The sequence below is a fragment of the Alosa sapidissima genome, chromosome 1, assembly GCF_018492685.1.
Source record: "Alosa sapidissima isolate fAloSap1 chromosome 1, fAloSap1.pri, whole genome shotgun sequence".
NCBI classification, from domain to species: Eukaryota; Metazoa; Chordata; class Actinopteri; order Clupeiformes; family Clupeidae; genus Alosa; species Alosa sapidissima.
In genome coordinates, this window is record NC_055957.1 from 17251005 (window position 1) to 17274034 (window position 23030).

Here is a 23030-nt window from a genome sequence, read left to right on the forward strand (position 1 = left end):
CATTGATATTTGTACTCGATGTGAATGTAGGAGGTTACGAGAAATAATTAAAAAAAAATATTGAGTTATTTGATTCACTTTTGCAACGACATGCTAGCTGGAATCGCCGGATTACAGCGACTACGCTAAACTAAAGCCAACCGGGCCGTTTCTAGATTAGGACAATGGCTGGGTCGGCTATAAAACGCTTTGGCTCACTCATCCAACTCTAAGGACTGCGGGGAGTGACCCAATTTCACCTAGGGGTGGCGTCCCAAAGCCAAGAAGCCTCATGGTAGTGAGAATAAGTTAACAATATTTTTTAGAGATATTTTTTAGAGATTTTCAATCGGTCATATTTGACTGCAAACACAACATAAGTGCTCAGTTTGATGAGCCTATTAGGAGACCTTTGCCTGTGAATTGTTGGACTCTTTCTCTCCTCTTGAAGAGGTTTCTCTGCTGCTTCAGCAAAGTCATCCAACAACATGCCCTTTGGATCCTGTCCCGTCTATTCTTCTGCAGTCTGTCACACCTGCTGTTCCGACAGCAGTCATGCATGTGTTTAATACTACTACACTCAGTTCTGGAATAGTTTCTTCCCAGATAGCAAAATTCAGTTGAATCAACGTTGAAATATGGTTTGGCAGAAATGTTGAAACAACGTTGAAGCCTAACATTGATCCGATGTTGAAAGTGTCCCCTCTACTTTGTGTTGAATCAACATTGGATTTTCAACCATACTGACATTGAATCAATGGTGTTTCAACCATCACCTAAATGGGAATCTGCATTTAATTTTCAGTTGATTTTATGTTGAAATAATGTTACTGAATCAATATTGGTTTCAACCATATTGACATTGAATCAATGGTGATTCAACCATAATCTAAATGGTAATCTACATGTAAATTTCAGTTGATTTCAGGTTGAAATAATGTTACCGAATCAATATGGTTCAACCATTATCTAAAAGCTACAAAAATGCTTAACAAAAATGTTAATATATGAATCACTGAACAAAATAACAGAAGAGGGTTTGTTTTTACATTCAGGTTTATTTAATTAATGTCAAAAACAAGTTCAACTTCATCATCATGTACTCATAATTAAGCATTTATCAGCATTGAAATTCCTTGTGCTGAAGTGTCCATCACTTCAAAATGGGTAGAGGGGGGTACTGGTAACCATACCTGAAAATTTGAAGAGTTTTGGAGTTACGGTTTAGGCTGCAGTATGACTTTTACAGAATTTTGGCCAAAAATGAACGGTACAGAAACAATACCGTACCGTACAAAAAAAAAAAATACTATATAAAAATAGGATGGAGAGATGAGGAGGAAGAGGGTAAAACAAAATCCAAAAAACTAAGTGCCATTATGTGGGGAATTCCAAGGACGGTTCAGCATCCTGATGACTTGCGGGTAAAAACGATCCCTGCTGGTACGGGTCCTTGTGCTCTTGTATCGTCTGCCAGAAGGCAGGAGGGAGAGAAGACAGTGGCTGGGATGACTGGGGTCAGAGACTATACGCTTGGCCTTTCTTCTGCAGTGCTGGCTGTAGAGGTCCTGGATGGATGGTAACTCAGTCCTTGTAATGCGCTGTGCTGATCTGACAACTCTTTGTAGCGATTTTCGATCCTGGGCAGTGCTGTTACCATACCATGTTGTTATGCCACCAGTCAGAATGCTCTCTATTGTACAGCGGTAAAAGTTGGTCAATATTTTGTAGTCCATGCCAAATTTCCTCAGACCGCGCAGAAGGAAGAGCCGCTGTCTTTGTGACCACACCAATATGGTGTGTCCAGCTCAGATCCTCACTGAGGTTTATACCAAGGAATCTGAAGCTTTTGACTCTCTCCACAGCTGCACCCCCGATGTGAATGGGTGCAGAAACTTGATATTTAAATGATAAAAACAAAAGGCTGCAGCCAGGTCTCCATGTGAAGATGACACTGTGGGTGAGAAACAGAGACAACACTCATCAGCACTCAGGATGGAACTTTTTGCAGAGCAATCAGTACAACAAAACAAAACAATACCAGTATTTTCTTTATAGAATAGTCTTGTAGCCTAACTGTAGTGAGTAAGTAGTGAGTCCCAAGTCCCAAAGGGAAAATGCAACAATGAACATCTTTAGTATCCTTTTTGCACTTATAATCTATGGTCAACAACCATAAGAAAGGTCATACTAAGAGTAGAGAACATAATATTGGCCTAGCCTAATAATTGTGTATGTGTTTAATTATTGACATGCTAAATTGACCTGATCCCAAACAGCTGTCTCAAAGTTATTGAGAAAATGTCATATATATATTCTGTTAATGAAAATGTAACCATTGTAACCAACCATTGTCAATTCAACCAGGGCCCGCGCACTTTGGTCTCAAGAAATTCTGAAACAATTACATGGGCAAAATGCACCATGGTTGTAAGGCAAGTGCATGTAAAGTCTTATGTGGGCCTCACTGTGAAGCGCAATATCTGCTGTAGTTTGCCTGCTATATTCAGAACTTTCATGAAGCTGTATGGATGGAGAAGGTGTGGAACTTTTTCAATGTAAGTGTGACTGTCAATCAGTTGTCCCTAACAGTGACAGCTGTTTTCAACCAACACATCTAATCTCTGTGTAAAACATAATATGATCATTTGTTTTGGGAAAATACACTATGTCACAATTCAATTTCATTAACAGAATGTTTACAAAATTCGAATAACTTTGAGACAGCTGTTCAGGATCAGGCAGGTTGTTGACCATGGGTTATAATATGCAGCATATGTACAACAACAGACACATGGTACATTTTCCAACTTTGGGACTCAAGCAGTGACGCAGCCTGTTATTAACTAATAGGCCTTCACATAAAAGAAAATAGACTTGGCCTCGACATGAAATTCATTAGCTAGATAATATTGCTATTGTTTATGCTATGTGACTGCTTATTTCATGCACACAGCCATTCAAAGCAAACAAGACACGACCTCTCTGTTTCTAATGTAGGCTAAGTCCAAATTATGTTATCATGTTACTTATCTCACAAAAAATGCAGGTGCTGTAGCCAAAAATGTGATTCAGCTCGTCTTGGATCCTGAAAAGGAGAAGAGAGAAAATCAATGTGCTGCAAATACCCCCTGTAAACAGCTGTTTGACAGTTTCTGTCAAGTAGGGAAAGTGACATTTTGAGGCCTTGATAAAGCACAAAGCGTTCTAGAAGTATGTTAGGCCATATTGGCAGCCAGCTGTGGATTTGAATAGAGCAGCCATAGACTGTACGAGAGCAGTACCATAACTCGGGTTTACAACTTTTGTCAGTATCAAGAAAAATAAAAAAAAAAAAAAAAAAAAAAAAAAAAAAAAAATCACTGGACCCACACTGTTTAGACCCATTAACCCAGCGTACGAGGACCTTAATTTCTCAGAATAAAATTTCTTAAATCTGCAGTAATTTGATTTGCATAGAACATATTAAAACTATAATGTCTGGTTTGTCATGTTTAATTTCAAACATACCCCCCAACCCAAACTTCTCCAAAGTTGTTTTTGTGTGTGTGTGGGGCATTTAACATTATCACAATTAATAGAGTGTGATAGCCACCAGGAAGTTTGTTGTTCAGCGTCCTCATGATATTATAGAAGAATATTGTGTAATAAAAAGCATTTTTTTCTTAATTTATGCCATTTAGCCTATGATTATTTGTTATCCTGCAATCAAAAGCCACAACAAATTGGTGTTGTCTTGCAATGAAATTAATTACTACTACATCTTAAATTCTATCACACAAAATGGAAGTTTTTGCATATAGCTGTTGCCCCAATACTGTTCCTCCAGAAGAAGACCTCCAGGAAACGCAATGTATCATAAAAAACAAACTTGTTTTTTTCAGGGCAGGTGGACATAGGTCAACTTTGCACAGAAAAATAAGGTTTTTACCATCATAGTTATGCGAGACAATGCGTAAAATTCCCGTAGATAATCATAATCATCTGATATTTCGAGGAGCCTCTCGCTGCAGCCTGCGGGAAGGCGGGGCTTGACATCAAGCCCAGCCCACATCCAAGTCAGCCATGTTTTTTTGTATTACGTCACGCAGTTTGAAATTGCTGGCGGCGAGAGGGAGGCAGTCAGCAGAGAGAGCCAGGACTCGCAACGAGACTGAGCGAGCTGATAGTGCTACATTCTACAAACCAGCAACTTACTGTAAAACACTTTTTATTGTGTAATTCAACACGTAAACTGTGGATTCAAACCAGTGCAACAACTCGCAACAGCACCAACGTTTCCATAAGAACGCTGTTGTCACACTACTCATTCGTCAGAAAGGAATAGCTAGCTGGCTAGCTAGCCAGCAAAGTTAACCACACAGATGGCAAGAGGCTGGCGGCGCCCCACCGGTTTCGCTGTCGCCGGCGGACCGCTGAGTTTTTGCACATCGGTTCTACCGCTGCTTGCTATCTGGGCAGTAGCCTATATTTGAGATGAGGATATGTCTAGCTTTATCTAACCGGTTAACGTTACACAATGCATGCTTCTGTTTCACCTGTTACTAAAGCAAAATCGCCCCTTTGTAGGCTACATTTGGTTGTAATGGAGAATTCTTGCTGTTAAACTGATAGTCCATGATAATGAAACACCACACCATTCAACTTTTGAGGGCTAAATTTAATGAAATATGGCTCGTTTTCCGTTTGAACACATTGTCATCAATATTTAAAATGACCAGTTTTTATGAATGTGCATGTTATTGTTTCAAAACCGGAAATCAAATGAACGAAAAAGTACACGAACCCAATTACAATAACTAGCCTAGGCCTACATGAAAAATTCACTGTGGTTGCATGAAATGTCATTTGTGTTTAGCCTACATCATCAGTTTCTATCATCTAATATGAAACAATATACTATATAATCGCTACCAGACTGTCGGTAGCATAGATTGTATGTCTATGGTCGGTAGGAAAGCCAAAGCGTATGGGGAGTGACGTAGGCAAAGAAAACATGGCTGAGTTGGATGTGGGCGGGGCTTGATGTCAAGCCACGCCTTCCCGCAGGCTGCAGCGAGGTGTACTTGGATATTTCTGCGTCTGCTACGTCTCTCCTTTCACCATCATATGCCATTTTCCGAGAATGCTGCTGGCCGCGCTGCACTGGCTTTGCTAGGGAATACACGCGTTGCTCGTTTGTTATGTTTGTGCGTGGATAACGTAGTGTGAAGTTGTGTTCACTGTTTAGGAGTAGCACGAGCAGCGAGTGACAACGAGTCAACGGCATGCTGTTGCAAAAGTGGACCTCGTTTAATTGGACCTCAACAGCGGCGCTTTCTTCACATAATATGAGCGAGTTAACGTTAAAGTGTTCAATGAACACCAACTGTTAATTGTAGCTAGCGTTAGCTGCTAACTAGCTCTGACTTTAACCACACAAACTAGCATGGCCTTCTTTCTTCGATGAGTGGTAATGTGTAATGCTCCCCACACACAAAAAAAACTTTGAAAAAGTTTGGAGGCATCTGTTTGAAATTAAACAGGACGCGATGACTGGACCAGACATTAGCAGCTAGCTCTATTTCTAAAGTTAACGTTAGACCCCCCCTCACCTAGCAGCGAATGCAAAGCAAATTACAGGAATTATGTAGATATGGTCCTACTATGTGTCACACAAATAGGCCTACCATTTTACAGCAACCGTTTAGCAACCAAGTGTACAATCAACAGCAGGTATACTTTTTTTATAATTCAGTTAAAACTTACCACAAGCGAAGAAGAAAGCTGGGCAGGTTGGAAGTGAAGCAGTCAAAATGGCGCACCGGCTGAGTCTGACTGAAAGTTCTGTAACGGCTTTTTGGACTGTTCCAAATAAGTCCAAAGACGACTTAGATCGTTTTTTCACTTAGATGTTTGTTTGCTTTTCTTATAGGTTACACACATAACACATGTTTTACACACACGCTAAAAATGTTACATTCAATTGTCCACAGCACATTGTGTTTAATTTAAAATATATGAAACCCCCTCCCATCAAATGGTCTCACCTAAGAGCAATGCCCCCCCACCCGCCTGCACCCTGCTAAAACGGTATGACAACATAGATTCAACGTTGATCTAATGATTGCCATTCAACCATTAAATTCAACCATACAATGTTGACTCAATGACATTTTTTCAACTTCTAATTCTTTCAGTGGTTGATCCACCATCAGTTTTCAACTATAACCATAAATCAACCATTTTGACCAAAACTCAACGTTGATATAACATCTTTTGCTATCTGGGATTCTTCTTTTAAACAGGCAAGGGTTATGTCTTTGCTAAAAAAAGTACACTTCATACAATTGATGAACTACAGACCTGTCTCCCTTCTTCCTTTCTTGTTGGCTTTGGAGGAAGTGTTCTTCAAGCAAGTCTATGAGTATCAGAACAAACTGCTAGACCGTATGCAGTCTGGTTTCAAGAGTGGTCATTCTACTGAAATTGCTCTGTCTGTGACTGAAGCATTGAGAGTAGCTAATGTAACCTATTTACATTTACTGTTACTGTTTAACGGACTCAAACCCGTAAACAGCAGCACCTCAAATCAGGAGTCTGCTCAGTCATCAGTATTAATTCTAATAGACTTACCTGCAGCCTTTGATACTGTAAACCATGACATTCTCCTTTCTACACTGTCTGAACAGGGAATTTCTGGGAAAGATCTTGGTTTGAATCCTACCTTAAAGGGCGTTCTTTCAGTGTGTCTTGTATCAAAGTATCATGACCTCACCACAGGTGTGCCAAAAGGATCAGTATTAGGACACTATTTACACCACTTCCTTGGGTGAGACCATTCACTCCCATGGATTTCACTCACTGCTATGCGGACGGCTTTACCTGTCTTTACCACCTGAGGACTGTTTCCCATCAGATTTATGCATGCCTGATATTTCAGTCTGGATGACAGACCGACACCTTCAACTTCATTTCTCAAAAACTGAGCTTTTGATGTTTCCAGCTAAAACAGCTATTCCCCAACAGATTAACATCCAGCTTGACTCCTCTTCACTGACCCGAACTAGATTGGCACGTAACTTTGGTGTCATAATTGATGACCGACTTAATTTCTTTGAGCATGTAGCCTGAATTGCAAAATCGTGTTGGCTTGTCCTTTACAACATTAGGAAGATCAGACCTCTGATACAAGATTCCACACAACTTCTTGTGCAGGCCATGGTTATATCCAAACTGGACTATTGTATTTCACTGTTAGCTGGCCTGCCTGATTGTGTAGTAAGATTGTTGCAAATGATTCAGAATGCTGCAGCACGCCAGGTCTTCAATCAGCCAAAGAGACATGTAACTCCTCTCCTACTCTACCTTGACTCCTTATAATAGACCTTGGCCTATAGGTAACTTACTGGATCTGCTTACGGCTATCTTAATTCTATGATCCAGCTGTACATCCCCAACCAAAAACTGGGGTCATCTGATGTGTGCATCTGTTGTGTCGACCAGCCATAAACGCTAGATCAAATTCAAGACTCTTTTCCTCAGTGGTAACTCGTTGGTGGAATGAGTAGCCCAGTGCTCTCCTTCCTGTGATAGTTTAGGCCCAAAATCCCACATTTTTATTGAATTTATTTATTTTTTGGGGCTTTTTTATGGCTTTAATGCGACAGGATAGTGGAGAGTGACAGGAAGTGAGTGGGAGAGAGAGTAGGGGTGGGATCCGGAAAGGACCACCGGGCGGGAATCGAACCCGGGTTGCCGGCGTACGGTGCAAGTCCCCTAGCCAGTTGCGCCACGGCTGTTTTAGACTTTTAGACAATCTATGCTACCGACAGCACGGGAGTTTTACCCAATTGGTACCCAATTTATTTGAACTGTATTTAACCTGTAAGAGGTTTATGTTTGAAGGAAATTTGATGATTTCTGATATTTGACAAATATCTGACAAAATGATAATTTTTGAATGATTTAAAATTGTTAGAAAAATAATTAGGGTTTTAAAATCTTTCTTTTTGTTTGTAACTTCATCAGGGGAGACCAAGGTTTTACCTCATTGTTGACATCCATAAAGAGTGATGGCAGAGCATCAGCCTTGAGCGTTAAGCTGGCAGCCACACAGGACTGTTTCTGCTGCCAGTTCGTGAAGCAGTCAGGAGTGAAGTGGACGCTGCACACTGTGCTCGAAGAATTCACTGGATGCTTCAGTCTGCCATCAAGGAGAACCATCCACTGCTGCAGAGTTGATGGGTCTTTAGGGAAACTCCGGAGTTCTTCAGTTCTGTTGCAACCTTGGATGATACATATTTCTGACATTTTTGAATCCTGCAAGGCAAGGCAAGGCAACTTTATTTACAAAGCACCTTTGAAACACTGCAGTAATTCAGTGATATTCAGTTTACGCAGGTTTTTATACCCACAAACCGGGAACAGCATTGACAAACTGGAGACAGCATTGACAAAAGGCCTTTTCACACTGCGAAAATCGCTGCGATTTTATGTACCAGAATCGCGGAACGACTTTCCCTTTCACATAGACCGAAGCGGAACGGCGGGACAAAGTGTCTCACCAAATTTACTACCAAGCCCCTAGACATTTTGCCAACTTTTTTCGTTCCGGCACCAGTGTAAATGGGTCAAGGCGGAAAGGGGAATCTGGGTGGGCATTTCGATGCTATGTCCAGCCCACCACAGGAGATTGCAAATAAATCTAACTGATCAAAAGCAGCAATAGCAGAGACAGCACATTATGTCAATCTTTAAATTCACAAAATCTCCAGTCATTTAATGCCTGCTAGAGTTGACTGTAGCTCGGAATGCAATCGGTTGCCATAATAGGCCATCCTAAAATCCAGTGATAAAACAAAGCATGAACTCATGAGCGTCTGTCTGCCCTATATGTATATCCTCTGATTGTAATGCTTACAGATATCTAGGTGATATTTGTAACATTTATTTTGTATTTGGCCTGTTCACGAAGTATTCCACGAAGATGAATGGGTAGGGAGACGGGCGCAGAGAATATGAATAAATTAAAGTTACTATTCTCGCGAACCGTTTACCACAACAACTAACCACTAACAGTGTTTCCCCTACAGTGTATTTAACAGCGGCGCAGCGCCGCCGCTGGATTTTCAGCGCCGCTGCAACATAATATCACGAGATTCACTTAACACACTGTAAAAGCACAACGGCCAACGTCATCTCGAAATTGTTTTCTGAAAGTCTTGAGTAAGTTAAGTGCATCAAATCCGCACTTAGCCTCTCATTATTCAGGACATATATGCGGCATGATGTGTCAGGTGATTACAAGCCCAAAGACAAGTCTGCAGCCCATATGGCTAGCCTACGTTCTGAACACGGTTACATTGTTTAGCTATCCGACTGATGGGGTCTTGCTCCGCCACAGTGTAGCCTATGGTGTCATCGTTCACTTGTAGGTTACACAATAAATAGCCTACTTATAGGCCTGGTGACAATAAAAAATGATATTAGTTATATTTCATCACGAAGCTGTTTGTATGCCGTGAATTCGCTTGTAGCCTATGCCATATGTTAAGCTTGAGCAATTCCTCTGATCCAAAGCCTGCTTTGACACATTGACACTAATGTGAAACATGCATCCTCCTCTCCTAGCCTACATCAAATAAAAGAAACCAATTCATGATTACCGAAATGAATTTAACATGGGGGGGAAAAAGTTTGTTGCGATTTAGCCTACTGTTGTGATGCGGTTCTTTCTGCTGATTGGATTTACGTCCGGTGTCGTCAACTCTGAGAACTCTTGCTCCGGCTGACAATTTTATCCAGAGAGCTGATTTCCCAAAGATGAGCCTCCATCAACATTCAACGACAAATTATTAAAACGTAAGTAATGCAATAGAGTACACCAATGTGCTACAAGGTGTATGGTCTTAACGTTAATTGTAGCCTAGACTTGTAACGTTAGCGTAGGGCTACATGTAATGTTTGCATGGGAAAGCTAGGCGAACACAGTCTAGGCCTGTTTAAACTTTCTGATAGTGAAAGGAAATATGAGCATATGTTGGCATATACGTATAGCCTAAATTCTGTCCACTTAGCTATAATAGGCTATCACAAACAGACCTTTTCTACGTTTGCGGCATTAGACATAGGAGCCTACATTCTCTTATCAGAAAGACGTGTTCTCATAACTTCAGCGTTCTCTTGACGGTGAGACGAACGGTCGCACTTCAATCAAGTAGCCTAGGTCCTTTTCGAGTTAATTGTGAGTGAGTTGTATGGTAACTGTGGGAGTGATGTAGAAGAAAAGTGAGTATTTACTTTTTTATACGTGGGTTTGTTGTTTTGGGACTGAGAAATAGACTACAAGGAGAGCATCTGGCTACGTGCATGCGTGTCAGCATTAATGGCCCCCCAACAATTCAATTCAATTACCAAAGAGCCTTAGAGATGTTCTTTGAAAAGCCCAGAAAAATTAAGTGCTCGCAGATTGGGTGTGGCCTTTGCCATTAAGACAAATTTAAATAAATTGTAAATAATCTTTTTCTGGGTTGTGCCATTTCATTTTTCTTCTATCATTTTTAACCAATAATGTAAAAGAAAGCTGAAAATGTCCACAAAAGAAACACGAAGGTATGATATAAAAAAAAAAAATTAAAAAAAAATGCGCAACAACCCCCCCCCCCCCAAGTAATAGCACCGCTGCTGGAAAAATTTCTAGGGGAAACACTGCACTAACATTGTTTAAAAGCTGAGAAAAAGCTCTTTCGTGTGATACATGTGATGTCTGTGATGAATAGGCTACTTTGCAAGTAGTTCAGCAAATTTGGGTGGGACTGAAATACCTTTACAGAGCAGCGGCTCTGGCTCACATGATGTACATTGCTTTAAATGCATTATCGCTTCACTACCCAACACGCGAACAAGAAAGAAAAGAAAAAAGAAACCAATGAGCTTATGTCGCAATTTCCGATAGGCCTAGGCCTAGAGAAAAGACAGCTATGGTATAGGATTTGCTTTGCCTACACTGCTGTTTGGTTGTCCCAAACTTTGAGATGATCCATACTCGCATTAACTGAATCTTATCAACCCGAACTGCGATGTTCCAAACAGAGTGACTGTAGGATGCAAATAATCTCACTGCCTTCGGCATAACTGCTAACAGTGCGCCTATTGTTAAACACCTGAAAAATATTAAGCTGCCGTTTTCTTTTCATGACGAGCACTAAGCTTGAAAGATTTATGACTGACTGGAACGTTGCGTTTTTAAGCGCCAGAACTGCTCATCACGTTGTGTGACAAAGTTTACACCAATCATCATCTTCTAATGCATCCTTATGTTGAGATGTCCATTCTCTTTGCCCTAGGCTATCATTTGTGCGCGAAGCATGTTTCAATTAAGACAGTTGCCTACACAAGCTATTTTTTATTGTTGTAATATTGAATGATTTCATGAATAAAGCTTTGAAAAATTGTATGCACAGTGCATACAGGATTACGGCTGGAGGCGTCACTGACCAAGGCCACAGTAGCCTGTGAACCTCTGATTTTCAAAGGGGAATCACGGCCAACGCAGGGGGCAACTCTTCTCTTCTATTTCCCTTCCAAATTACTTTTTATTGTCTGAAGACATCGATCGCAAGAATCCAACATTCTAAGCAACAGCAAAGCAACTTCACTTGCATTTGTAGGGTACTACAAATGCAAGCTAACCAAAGTGCAGTCGGTTCTCCCGCCATGGTTTTGGAAATCACACACCTGCTGCATCTGAAGGCCAACGCATAATAAGGCCTACGACTATCACTCTACACGCCCCCTATTGCATGTCACATTTTAATTTGCTAGCTGATCCTGCCTCCCCAAAATGCCGTATCATGTGAACAGATCAGCAGGCAAATTTAGATTTCGATTTCGAAACTAACATCATTACCTCTTGTTGCTGATTGGCCCAGCATCCTGGTGGCTGAGGGAAATGTTTGCGTATTGTCAGATACCAGAGTACCATCTCAGTGTAATGAAAATGAACTGAGACACAAGACTGGCAGGGCCAGGCTACTCAACTTATACTTTTAACGTCCAAAAGACTTTGTACTGTTGCCTTGCCTCCTCTCACACACGGACACCTGGCACCTTCCACCTAATGGCCCTGACACACTTACCCGACGGCCAACTGTCGTCAGAAAACGCAGTGGACTAATCAGTCGGCTACTGCCCCCCCCCCCATTTGGCCACTTCTGATTTGTGAGCATGCTTAGTGCACGAAAAGCACAGCACACCTTTTAGGTGACCTACACTGTCTGTCACACAAAGACATCATACTGTATATCTGATCAGATTAGGGGACAGAGCTGCAAGTTTCACAATTAATTGCAGCCTCTGCGATTAGGTAATTGCATTAGTTCAAATTGAGATTTCAATTAAAAATTGATTAATTGTGCAGCCCTACATCCTTGTCGCAATTTTGGATGGATTTGCCTGATACAGATTATGATGGAGCGCCACAGCGTAGTGGTGTAGACCCGCAATTGCAGTTACAACGATCACATCACGGAGTTCAATGCGCTAAATGATGTTTTATGCCCCCAACGTTGTCTTCAAGGCAGCACTGCCTGGAAGGCACTAGGGTTAGGCATGGGTTAGGGTTAGGGTTGGGGTTGGGGTAAGGTTTAAGATTAGGTGCCTTTAAGTCAGCGGTCTGGAAGACGACGTTGGGGGCATAAAACACCATCGAGCGTTCAATGCTTATTAGGAAATAATATGTAAGTACTAGAAATCTGTTGGGAGACAGAGGCCGCTTGAAATTTGGCATCGCAATTCTCTACGCAGGAAAAACCCTGCACACAAAGCGTTACAGTGATGTCGTAGGCGAAAGGTAACACTTGAAATGCAAGGCTTACCTCTAACAGCTGAAATGCAAGGCCTTACCTCCAACAGCTGAAATACAGACTTACCTCTAACAACTGAAATACATGGCTACCTCTAACAGCTGAAATGGAAGGCTTACCTCTAACAGATGAAATGGAAGGCTTACCTCTAACAGCTGAAATGGGAGGCTTACCTCTAACAGCTGCCATGTTGGAGGCCGTGCAAGGTATGTCCTGGATAATGTTGTCGGTTCTGAACCTGACAGGGACAGTATCAGAGTAGCGGGCAGACCATTCCGTTTCACACCGTCTTTATGTGGGGTCTTCTTCAGGGTGGACTGTGAGATTGCAGTCAATTCTGAGTCCTTCAGATCAACAGAAACATCAGAGCAACTTACATCAGAGCCACTTATTTCCATTTCCATAGGCCTACATATGACATGACATTCCTTGCCCCGCCCCACTCTCACTCGTAACGGACCCGTCGCCCCTCCTCTGCATGCAAATTTAAAAAAATATTAGAGAGCAATTTGCAAGTTGATTTCAAAACTGATTTTACACTTCATCTTGTCTGAAAATGTATATTAAAAATGTATACATGTACAAAATAATATGTTTTACAAAACCTACAGACAGTAATTCAAAAGAAAGTGTCCATTTTAAGCAGGCTTCTAAATATGCCTCTCCTGCCCACAACACGTCATATTACGTAGGAGAAGGTAGTCTTAAATTGGTGCTTAAACTCTGCTGTCATTGTGGGTGTAGATACAAGTCTGAGCAATGGTGAGAGACAGAGTATGCCGTTTTTTTTAGAAAGTCATAATTAGGGTTGGGCACCGAAACACTGTTCTAATATGGTACCGGTGCCGACGCAAATGGTAGTAACTGCATCGAATAACAACGTGGATTTCGGTACCTCATTTCGGTGCTTAAATTGCGTTTTTTTTTTTTTTTTGTACGAGGCATCACTGCATGTCATGCGTCATCTCTAACGTCTTGGATGGAACACTGGATGTATAAACCTGAGGGGTACACCACATAGGCGAGTGGACAGTGTTTGACAGCTTGCCGGAGCCCAAGTAGCTTTAAAGCGATATCACGAGCTCCTGTCTAGCAGTGGGCCTAACTAGACACAAGCAAAAGGCTATGAAACAACATCAACAGTATACGTTACACAATACCCTTGCTAATGCGCTAGCTGCCATTTATTTGAAATGTTATCAGCAAAGTTGTAAGGTGAAAACTTTATTTCACGGTGTGTTCTAAACAACATAATGGAATGATATTAATCTTTCATGTGCATGAGGCCCATATAGCATCACAATGAATTTGAAGATGATGTTAAAAGTTAGCTGGCAAAAACATAAATATGTAGGTTATATACCTGATTTCACTGAGCTGTCAAAGAGGCTACGGAACCATCTCCGTAGTTATCGCTAATTAAACTCAGCTGACTGGTATAGCACATAGCCATAGTTGCTGTTAAAATGCCTACTAGCACTGGGAATCTAAACACTTCAACACCGACATAATGTAGCCTAACATGTTCAAAACTATTGCGTGTTATGGGGGAAGACATACAATTTCTTGAAGCATTTGGGAACACACTGAATTAGCTGGAAAGTAGTCCCTGTTAGTTTAGCTTGTTTGCACATGCCATTGTCCATGACCTGGCAGTTCTATGGCAAGCGGTTTTAACATACAGTACCTTATAGCAAACCGCCTACACTGTGTAAACTTGAAAGCAGAGCTTACCATTGTGTGTGCATCCATGGCAAGCTGTTTTAACATTTAAATGTAGGCTATTATGCGTAGGAGCAATGAGATATTGATAGTACATTGAATATAACAGTTCAATTTAATGTTCAAATTTGTCTTATCAATAAAAAAAAAGCAATTTATGCTTTAGACCATTTTAATTTAAACACAAAGTACCGGTTCAGGCACAGTTTCGGCACCGGCACCATTTTAAAAGTATCGATTTAGCACCGGTATCGAATAAAACCCAAACGATACCTAACCCTAGTCATAATGGTTAATCGTTGGAGCTGGTTTTCCAGCCTGTGAGGACATCACATCCACCATTTTCCTAACAAGAAAAGCAAGGATTTTCATGCTTGGGTGCATTTTGTGCAGGTAGCCCAAATACAGTAGAGGGGACTTTACTGCCTCATCTGTCACTAGCACCATGCATGTGTGTCGTGCTGTTGTTTATGTTTAATTTCCGGATTTCCCTATGGTCTCTGAGGTAAACGTCACAACGCTTTGAACTGTGGGTAATTCTCTTTGGTGAAGTCTGCACCGGGCTCGGTAAGTGTGTACTCAAACCCTCACGCCCTTTGAAATGTGATATTGGGACAGCCCTTATGAATTTCGCGAGAACGCGCATCAAAGTCTGTGAGTCTTTGAGTCCTTTTTTTGGGGATTGGGCCATTGTGTTTGTTACCACACTGACATTGCGATATCAAGATAATGTCATAGTTTATTTCAATTAATTAGAGTGCATGAAAATGCACTCTACTGTTATCAGATTTCTTATTTCTCAGAGACTCCTTGCTTCCTAGCTTCCCCAGGAATACTGAAATATTTGGATAAAACTTCAGCGATAGCTATGCTCATCTCATCCGTGGAAGTCCCCATGTTGTTTAGATTGAACAGTAGCTTCTCGTTGAGTCACGCCTAAAACCAAAAACAGCCTCAAAACCAATGCTGATTGGACGTTCGTTTGGCGAACTGCTCCAAATTTTCTTTATCGGAGAGATGCCAGACTGATCTGCGAGAGAAAATCTGAAGCTCGCGAGATCAGGATGGTCTCACGAGGCTAAAGTGTTCTGGCCACCAGCAGCAACTGTCTGTCTCAGGCTTTAAGCATACAATCTGGCTCTTTTAAGACTACAGATTCTGTTCAACTGTTTCCTCTGCCCACAACTGTTTCAAAATAAAAGTCCTCAAAACAATAATTCCCTATTAAATAATTTAACCATTTAAACTGTCCAACTATTTAACTGTTCAACCATTCCAACTGTCAGTTGTCATCAACTATGACTACCGCCAACTGTTTCCTCTGCCTACAACCGTTTCAAAATAAAAGTCCTCAATATAATAATGTGGTACTAAATAATTTAACTATTTAAACTATCCAACTTTTTAACTGTTCAACTGTTCCAACTCTCAGTTGTCAGCAACTACGACTCCCGCTAACAGTTTCCTCTGCCCACAACTGTTTCAAAATTAAAGTCCTCACTACAATAATTTCCTATTACATAAATTTAACTATTTAAACTATCCAAATATTTAATTGTTCAACTATTCCAACTGTCAGTTATCATCAACTATGACTCCTGCCAACTGTTTCCTCTGCCCATAACTGTTTCAAAATAAAAGTCCTCACTACAAATAATCCCTAATAGATCATTTAACAATTTAAACTATCCAACTTTTTAACTGTTCAACTATTCCAACTGCCAGTTGTCATTAAGTATGACCCCCGCCAACTGCTTCCTCTGCCCACAACTGTTTCAAAATAAAGTCCTCACTACAATAATTCCCTATAAAATAATTGAAGAATTTAAACTATCCAACTATTTAACTGTTCAGCCTTTCAAACTGTCAGTTGTCATCAACTATGACTCCCGCCAACTGTTTCCTCTGCCCACGACTGTTTCAAACTAAAAGTCCTCACTACAATAATTCTACATTAAATACTTTAACCATTTTAACTATCCAACTATGTAACTGTTCAGTCATTCCAACTGTCAGTTGACATCAACTATGACTCCCACCAAGTGTTTCCTCTTTCCACAGCTGTTTCAAAATAAACGTCCCCACTACAATAATTCCGTATTAAATAATGTAACCATTTAAAATACTCATCTATTAAACTGTTCGGCCATTCAAACTGTGAGTTGTCATCAACTATGATTCCTGCCAACTGTTTCCACTGCCCACAACTGTTTCAAAATACAAGTCCTCATTACAATAATTCACTATTAAATGGTTGAACTTTCTAAATTATCCAACTATTTAAAAGGTTCAGCCATTCCAACTGTCAGTTAACTCATTGAATGCCAAGCTGTTTTCGGGAGCTTTGTCCTAGAGTGCCAGCAATCTAGACCATTGTTGACGATTTTTGTACAACCACAGCATATTCTGTGTTATAGCTATGAACACATACAATGGTTCGTTTAAAAGGTGAGACTTTAAGCTCTCGGTGGGTGCAAACCGTGTATTTCTACACGCCTCTGTTCCTGAGAAATCCCAAGCTAAACAGTGGCTAGTTTTCATCAAAATCGCTGTTTTTTTTCTAGAAATGGAGATTTAACGTCTTTCATGAAATATGAAGTGTTGCCTGTTACTTACTTGTGTAAACTTTCCGGGAAGTGATCAGCGAGACCTGGCGAGACTGCCACCTAGTGATAGACCCACGAAAATGGCCTGGTTTTGACCTGACGTGCATGAGTCACTGAATCGACCCAAAGCGGCAACCAAGTTATGATAAAATGTCCAGATTGTGCGTTTTCATGAGTTTTCGATAGTCATACATTTCATTTCCATTAATCACAGAGTTCCCAAAATCACATATAAGGTGTGTTAGAGTGTCTAGTTTCGTAATTTAAAAAAAAGCTAAAAACGTAATATTACGTTTTTGGCACTCAATGCATGGGAAGGAAAAACATAATATTACGTTTTTGCCACTCAATGAGTTTACATTAACTATGAATCCTGCCGACCTTTTTCCTCATTCTGACATCCATCTTTTTACTTGGATTATATTTTAAACAATATAAATAATTTAACTTACAGTAAGGAAGTGGCCTATGCTATTCACCTTATTCAGCCCCGTCCATTTTTTAAATTTATTGTCTTCCACTTTGTCTTTAAACTTCCGGTCGGCTAGCTACATCTAGTTAGCTTCATTGGGATAACACGGCAGAAGAGGATGGAGAGGCTAACTTGGGAGGAAAACAAAAAATGCCATCAGGAGGTCAGAGTGCAATATTGTACTTCGCTCCCCAAGGCTATTCACCTCTACGGAGTGGGTAGACGATATGCGGCAGTGGCCGCTGTATCGTATGGAGATATATTGTAGAGACAGACTGGCCATTCTCAGCACAGTATGCCAATACACAATTATCATGCAGGAAAGTTTGTAAGAAACTTTTGTCAAAGTCTTTTTAGGCAAGTCCCTCCACTCGGCGGCCATATAGCAACGCTTCTTGAGCACACATCGGGCATCCATCTCGGCAGAAATGCGCATGCGCAAGGCTTCACGACACCAACCTACTGCATTCTTGCTCCAGCGTCGAGATCACAACACATGATTGGCACGATGACAACACACAACACACCACATTATTGGCTCAATGTATTCACAACACAGCACATGATTGGCTCAATGTATTCACATGTCAACGTTTTGCCGCGGAAGGGGCGTGATATGCGTAGACAACTGCCATATTGGCGTTACAAACTAACCCCATGCATTTCTATGGAGGATTTTCTGAGTGCTGTGTCTCCTCATTAGAAAGTCTCTGCTTTTGTATTGTTATTTGGTATTTGTTATGTGGTAGCAAATGATGTTAACTATCAAAGAAATAGACCTAATGTAGGAATGCACACAGATATTACAGATAATGGTGTAGGTCTATCTGATTAAGACCTGAGTGGTTGAAACATACTTATTAAATTACACTGGGAGCAAAGAAGACTATCTTCACTTTGTTCCCTTTGCAACTGTCAAAGAAATCCCATAAACACGGGAAGGCCTAGGGTAGCCTACATCAGATGGCCTAAAGATTAGGCTCTTCTGCATAGCATTAAGTGACTTGCATGCAGTTATTTGAACACTGACCTTGATCTAGCCTACTTTGGCTATTTAAAAGGTAATTTATTGCCAAAACACCACACAATATAAATGAGCTATAACAAACAATAAAGGACTTAATCACACACAAACTACTATTTTACTGACTACAAAAATAATAATTATGTAGGAAGTTTAGAAGTTTAAAACCCAGAATTGACCAAATGCACCAAATTCAACACAAATGACTCAATACACTTGGAGGAGACCTGCGTCCTTTCTTTTCCAGATATTTTAGGATTTGGATATAGCTTCAGTATCGAGTATCAAGATATTTATGGCAGGTATTGTATCGAAGTCATAATTTTGGTATCGTGACAACACTATGCCAGAGCCACTGTTTTCAGATGTCGAGGATCGGAGGCTCTACCACCAACAAGTGATGCTGCTGAATGGCATTATCAAGCTCTAGTATGGAGGCAAGCACACATACCAAATCCAGTGTTACTAGAAGTAAAATGTTTTTTACTTGTCGGTTGTTGCTGACGGTAGATGCAGTTCTGCATTAGGCTTATTCCTGCTATCTAAGTTCGTATGTAGGCCTACTGTAGGATATATTCTGAGTTGAAGGTTATCTGTGCAATTTGTTATTGTGATGAAATGCAAACACCACATGAGTGACTCACTATGTTAGCAATAAAAATATGGTTGTGTTTTGATTAGAATTTCCGAGTGTATTACATGTTAACTTTAATCATGTTCCCATTAAATACATTAATAAACTATAGTATGGTTTCTTTAATGCTCAAACATGTAAAGTGTATTTAGAGAACACTTTTATTTGGTTTTAGTGATTACTTTTGAAATCAACCCAATTTAGGGAAAAATAAGCAAAGAAAATCGCTATTTTGTGTTAAAATGCTGATTATGTGGCTTAGAACTCAGAATTGAGCTTGGTAAACAAAATATTCAGAATCAGCACCCTCAAATTAGGTAAGAAGGGTGGTTTACCAACTTTTCCTCAAATTTTCCGTCAGAAGTTCTCTTCTGTGAAGCTGCTCTCCCTCTATTACAGAAACTCGCAAATCCTTATCTGTTTGGTAACTATGGTAACTATGTTTAGAAAGTCATTACAGAACAGCCGCTCCAAAGTCAGTGTTTTCCTAACTTCAGATAGGAAAGGTGTATAACAGAAATGTCTTAAGTCAACAAAATCCTAAATAAACGTTCCTAACTTTAGGATGACCCATAACATATGATGCCAGTCATCTCGATAGAACTCTGCTATCTCAATGTATCGCAATGGATGTACTGCTCAATCGGAAGTTCGGAGACAATGTGGGCAAAGCTAGAGCCCCCCCATGTTTGCGCACGGAATAAGGTGAATAGAGGACCAAAGTGTGATGTCACGTTTCCGTAGCAACCAAATTTAAACCAATTTATTAATGTGAAACACTAGGCCAGACCAAAGTTTGTTTCACGTATTGATAAGCAGTTTGCTTTACTCTCTATTGATTTTCTCCTCTTGAAATGGATTTCATCTCCTTTTTTTAAAGAAAGACCACAATGAAGCAATAGAAAACGCAGTCTTGTTTCGGTTGTTTAGAACAGAAAATTTGGTTGCCCGGACAAAGTGGAGGTGTTACGATATTTATCTCAGTTTAGGATGGTATTTAGGATTTTTGGTATTACAGAAGCATGTTTCCTAACTGCATTTAAAGTCAATCAAATGGTCGTACTATACCCCCCCCCCCTTGCGTGTGTGACCCAGTCAGAGCAAGTGCCAGTTGCTTCCATTTGAATATATAATAGAATATTTACAAAAATGTGAGGGTGTACTCAGTTTTGTGAGATACTATTATAACTAGCATCAAGCCTGAAAAACTGCCTCCGACTACAGGAGCTGCAGCACAGCACTCTTTGCGAGCATACCTTCAGACCAGAGATTGGCTACTGCTACAAAGTCCATCACTGGATGCCCTTGAGTATGGATGGAAACAAGGTCCCAGACTACCTTCTGAAGTTTGTCAGCTGCAACTATGCAGGGGACTGTGACACTCTCAGGTGGTGCTGTAAAAAGTGGGGAGGCAAGTGTATTTCTGCTTGTTGGAACCATCATGATAACTCTTGCCAGAACATCAACTCTCGCCAGAACATCAACTAGCCAGATGATAACAGCTGTGAGGGAGTGCAGGGGAGCTGGATTTGGATTAAATTTTAAACCGATTAAGGAAGTTTTGTTTTGTAATTGTTCAATAAAACCACTTGTTATGGATTTTATATGGACTTGGGAGTCATTTTTACTCAAAACTAGTGGCTGGGATCGATTCAGCACCCCTAAAAACCCCTGGATAGACATCTGAAATATTGGTAAAAAAAAAAAAAAGTTTTCATTATTTTTCGTTCAAGAGAGTTCCATTATCAGAATCATAGTTGTTCCCACATGGCTTCCGTTTTAACATTCCATCTTAATGCAGAGGAAGTAGATAAGCCATTATCACGCTGATACGACGTACTTCCGCATTCATGATCTTTGTGCACTGCCACTTCCGGTGAATTATTCATCACTCTGGCGTACCCGTGATGGATGAGCCCAAGTTTACTTATACTGCATCCCTGGTAAATTTACCTAAAATAACTTTTTCTGACGAGCATCGACTAACTGAACAACACTCCATCACAGCCCGCTCCAAAGTGGACAAGGGATACAGTTTCTTTTTCGAGAACTTCATCTACGACTATGAAGGGGAGTGGCTACTAGCTAGCTAGCTAACATAACATAGGTTAGCTTATGCTAACATCAGTTTGGCGTCAGCTCAGATGTTCGTATGGTTATAAGGTGTTTAACCTACGTTAAACCCAACTAAATTAAGATTATTCAGCTTTAAATGACGCTGAGTCAATGCACCCATTTCATTTATATTCTGATAGGAAGAACTTTAGCCTGTCTGTTTATATTAAGTCAGTCAACAGCCATGTGCAATAAATTGCTATACCTTTGTTACATACATACGGTATGCAAATATCAATATCATAATGTAACTTTGCATTTAAATTCTTTAATATCCTGTTTGTTGAATCCAACATGTTAATGGTTAAACTACTCTACTGCGGTTGCAGATTTCCTAGGATTTTTGGTTAATTGTAATGCTCTTCCCTACATGTCTATATAATTTGCAACAAGATTTTCATTTTACTTTAACTTTATCAACTAAAACGATTAGTGTTGTGTCTGTAATGTAGATTGTTTTTCAAGCTGACGCAGCCGAATTTCAGGAAACCTCATGCAGCTGTACAGCAGGCAAGGTTCTGTGCAACCATCTAGTGGCCTTGTTGTTCCAGAGTGCCCATTACAGCATGTTGCAGGTGAGGGCTGTGGTCTGGGATGAAGTTTACATGGGCAGGTTGATTGGAGTGACACTGGTTCTAGAGGTCTACCTTTGATTGTTAACAAGCACATCCTCAATCCCGGTTTGCTCTTCTCTCTCTTGTTCTGCAGGTGAGAGCTGTACCACCTCCTGTGGCCTGCACAAGCTCTCTGCAAACATGGCATCGACCAAGGACAAAGGTAACATTGTAGCCGCGTGGAGCTGAACCGTATTGAATAGACTTCCAGTCTATATTTCAGCCGCGGTGTGAGCTTCCCCGTGTGCCACCCTTCATTCCGCGAACAGTGGGTCCCAAACGTTACGCCTGGGACACAACGACGTTCGCGGAGCGAACCGTGGCGGCACACGGTGCAGCTGAAAAATGCAGTGCACTGTGCGTCTCTCTACATTGGTTAACATGGGAGTGAATTGGAAGAGGTGCCAGTCTGCGTGGCTACCGTTAATACTGTAACTGATATCATACTGTTGGCTACCGTATGATATATAACACTGCAGTGAGCAATTCTCCAGAAAGACTCTTGGCATCAGAACTGAAAACCAAAACAAGCTGAAGAGATGTGTGGATAATTTAACACTTACTGTTTTTAATTTTACGTTTTAGGATGCCTCCCTGACCCGCAAGTCTTGTCTCTTGGAAAAGGACTGAAAAGCCTCAGGCCGCAAACACTAATATCATCAGTGCTGCATGGCTTGTCTCAACTCACCATGGTCAACTTCAGGTTCGGACCTGTGCCGCGAGGTTCACCCCTGTCCTACCAGTGTCCTCCTGTGGTCAAACGCGGAAATTACGTCCAACACCCAGATGCACCAACATTCCCTAAACTACCTTTAGAGGGGTCAACATTTTCCACTACTTTTCCAAAATTTGAACCAAACTCCCCATTTGGACAGCATAACTGTGACACACGAAGTGGTAGCTGAGAGAGGAGCAGACACGTGAGCAGTCCGAGCTGCTTATGGCAAGCATTACGTAAACCTAGAGTAACAGCTAGTAGGTTCTATGAGGTTAGCCATGTGAAAGGGCCGTCTTCTGGT

General features: G+C 40.8%; 1 protein-coding gene and 1 long non-coding RNA gene across 3 annotated transcripts in view; one reads left to right on the forward strand and one right to left on the reverse strand.

Moving 5' to 3' along the window:
* The window catches only part of LOC121717907 (zinc finger and SCAN domain-containing protein 2-like), a 34907-nt gene that overhangs the window by 10332 nt on the left and 1545 nt on the right, over positions 1-23030 (reverse strand). The window contains exons 2-4 of one of the 2 annotated variants that reach the window (XM_042102636.1): positions 22700-22761; positions 12998-13168; positions 8008-8280 (exon numbers count right to left, since the gene is read on the reverse strand). In XM_042102636.1, the coding sequence (XP_041958570.1) occupies positions 8008-8280; positions 12998-13168; positions 22700-22702 (447 nt within the window). In that variant the 5' untranslated portion in view covers positions 22703-22761. The remainder of the gene's footprint in view (positions 1-8007; positions 8281-12997; positions 13169-22699; positions 22762-23030) is intronic. The other variant, XM_042102627.1, reaches the window with a different exon arrangement.
* On the forward strand, positions 70-15698 carry LOC121717930. Its single transcript, XR_006033829.1, has 3 exons — positions 70-250; positions 3029-3033; positions 15665-15698. It is a non-coding gene; the product is annotated as an uncharacterized LOC121717930 (long non-coding RNA).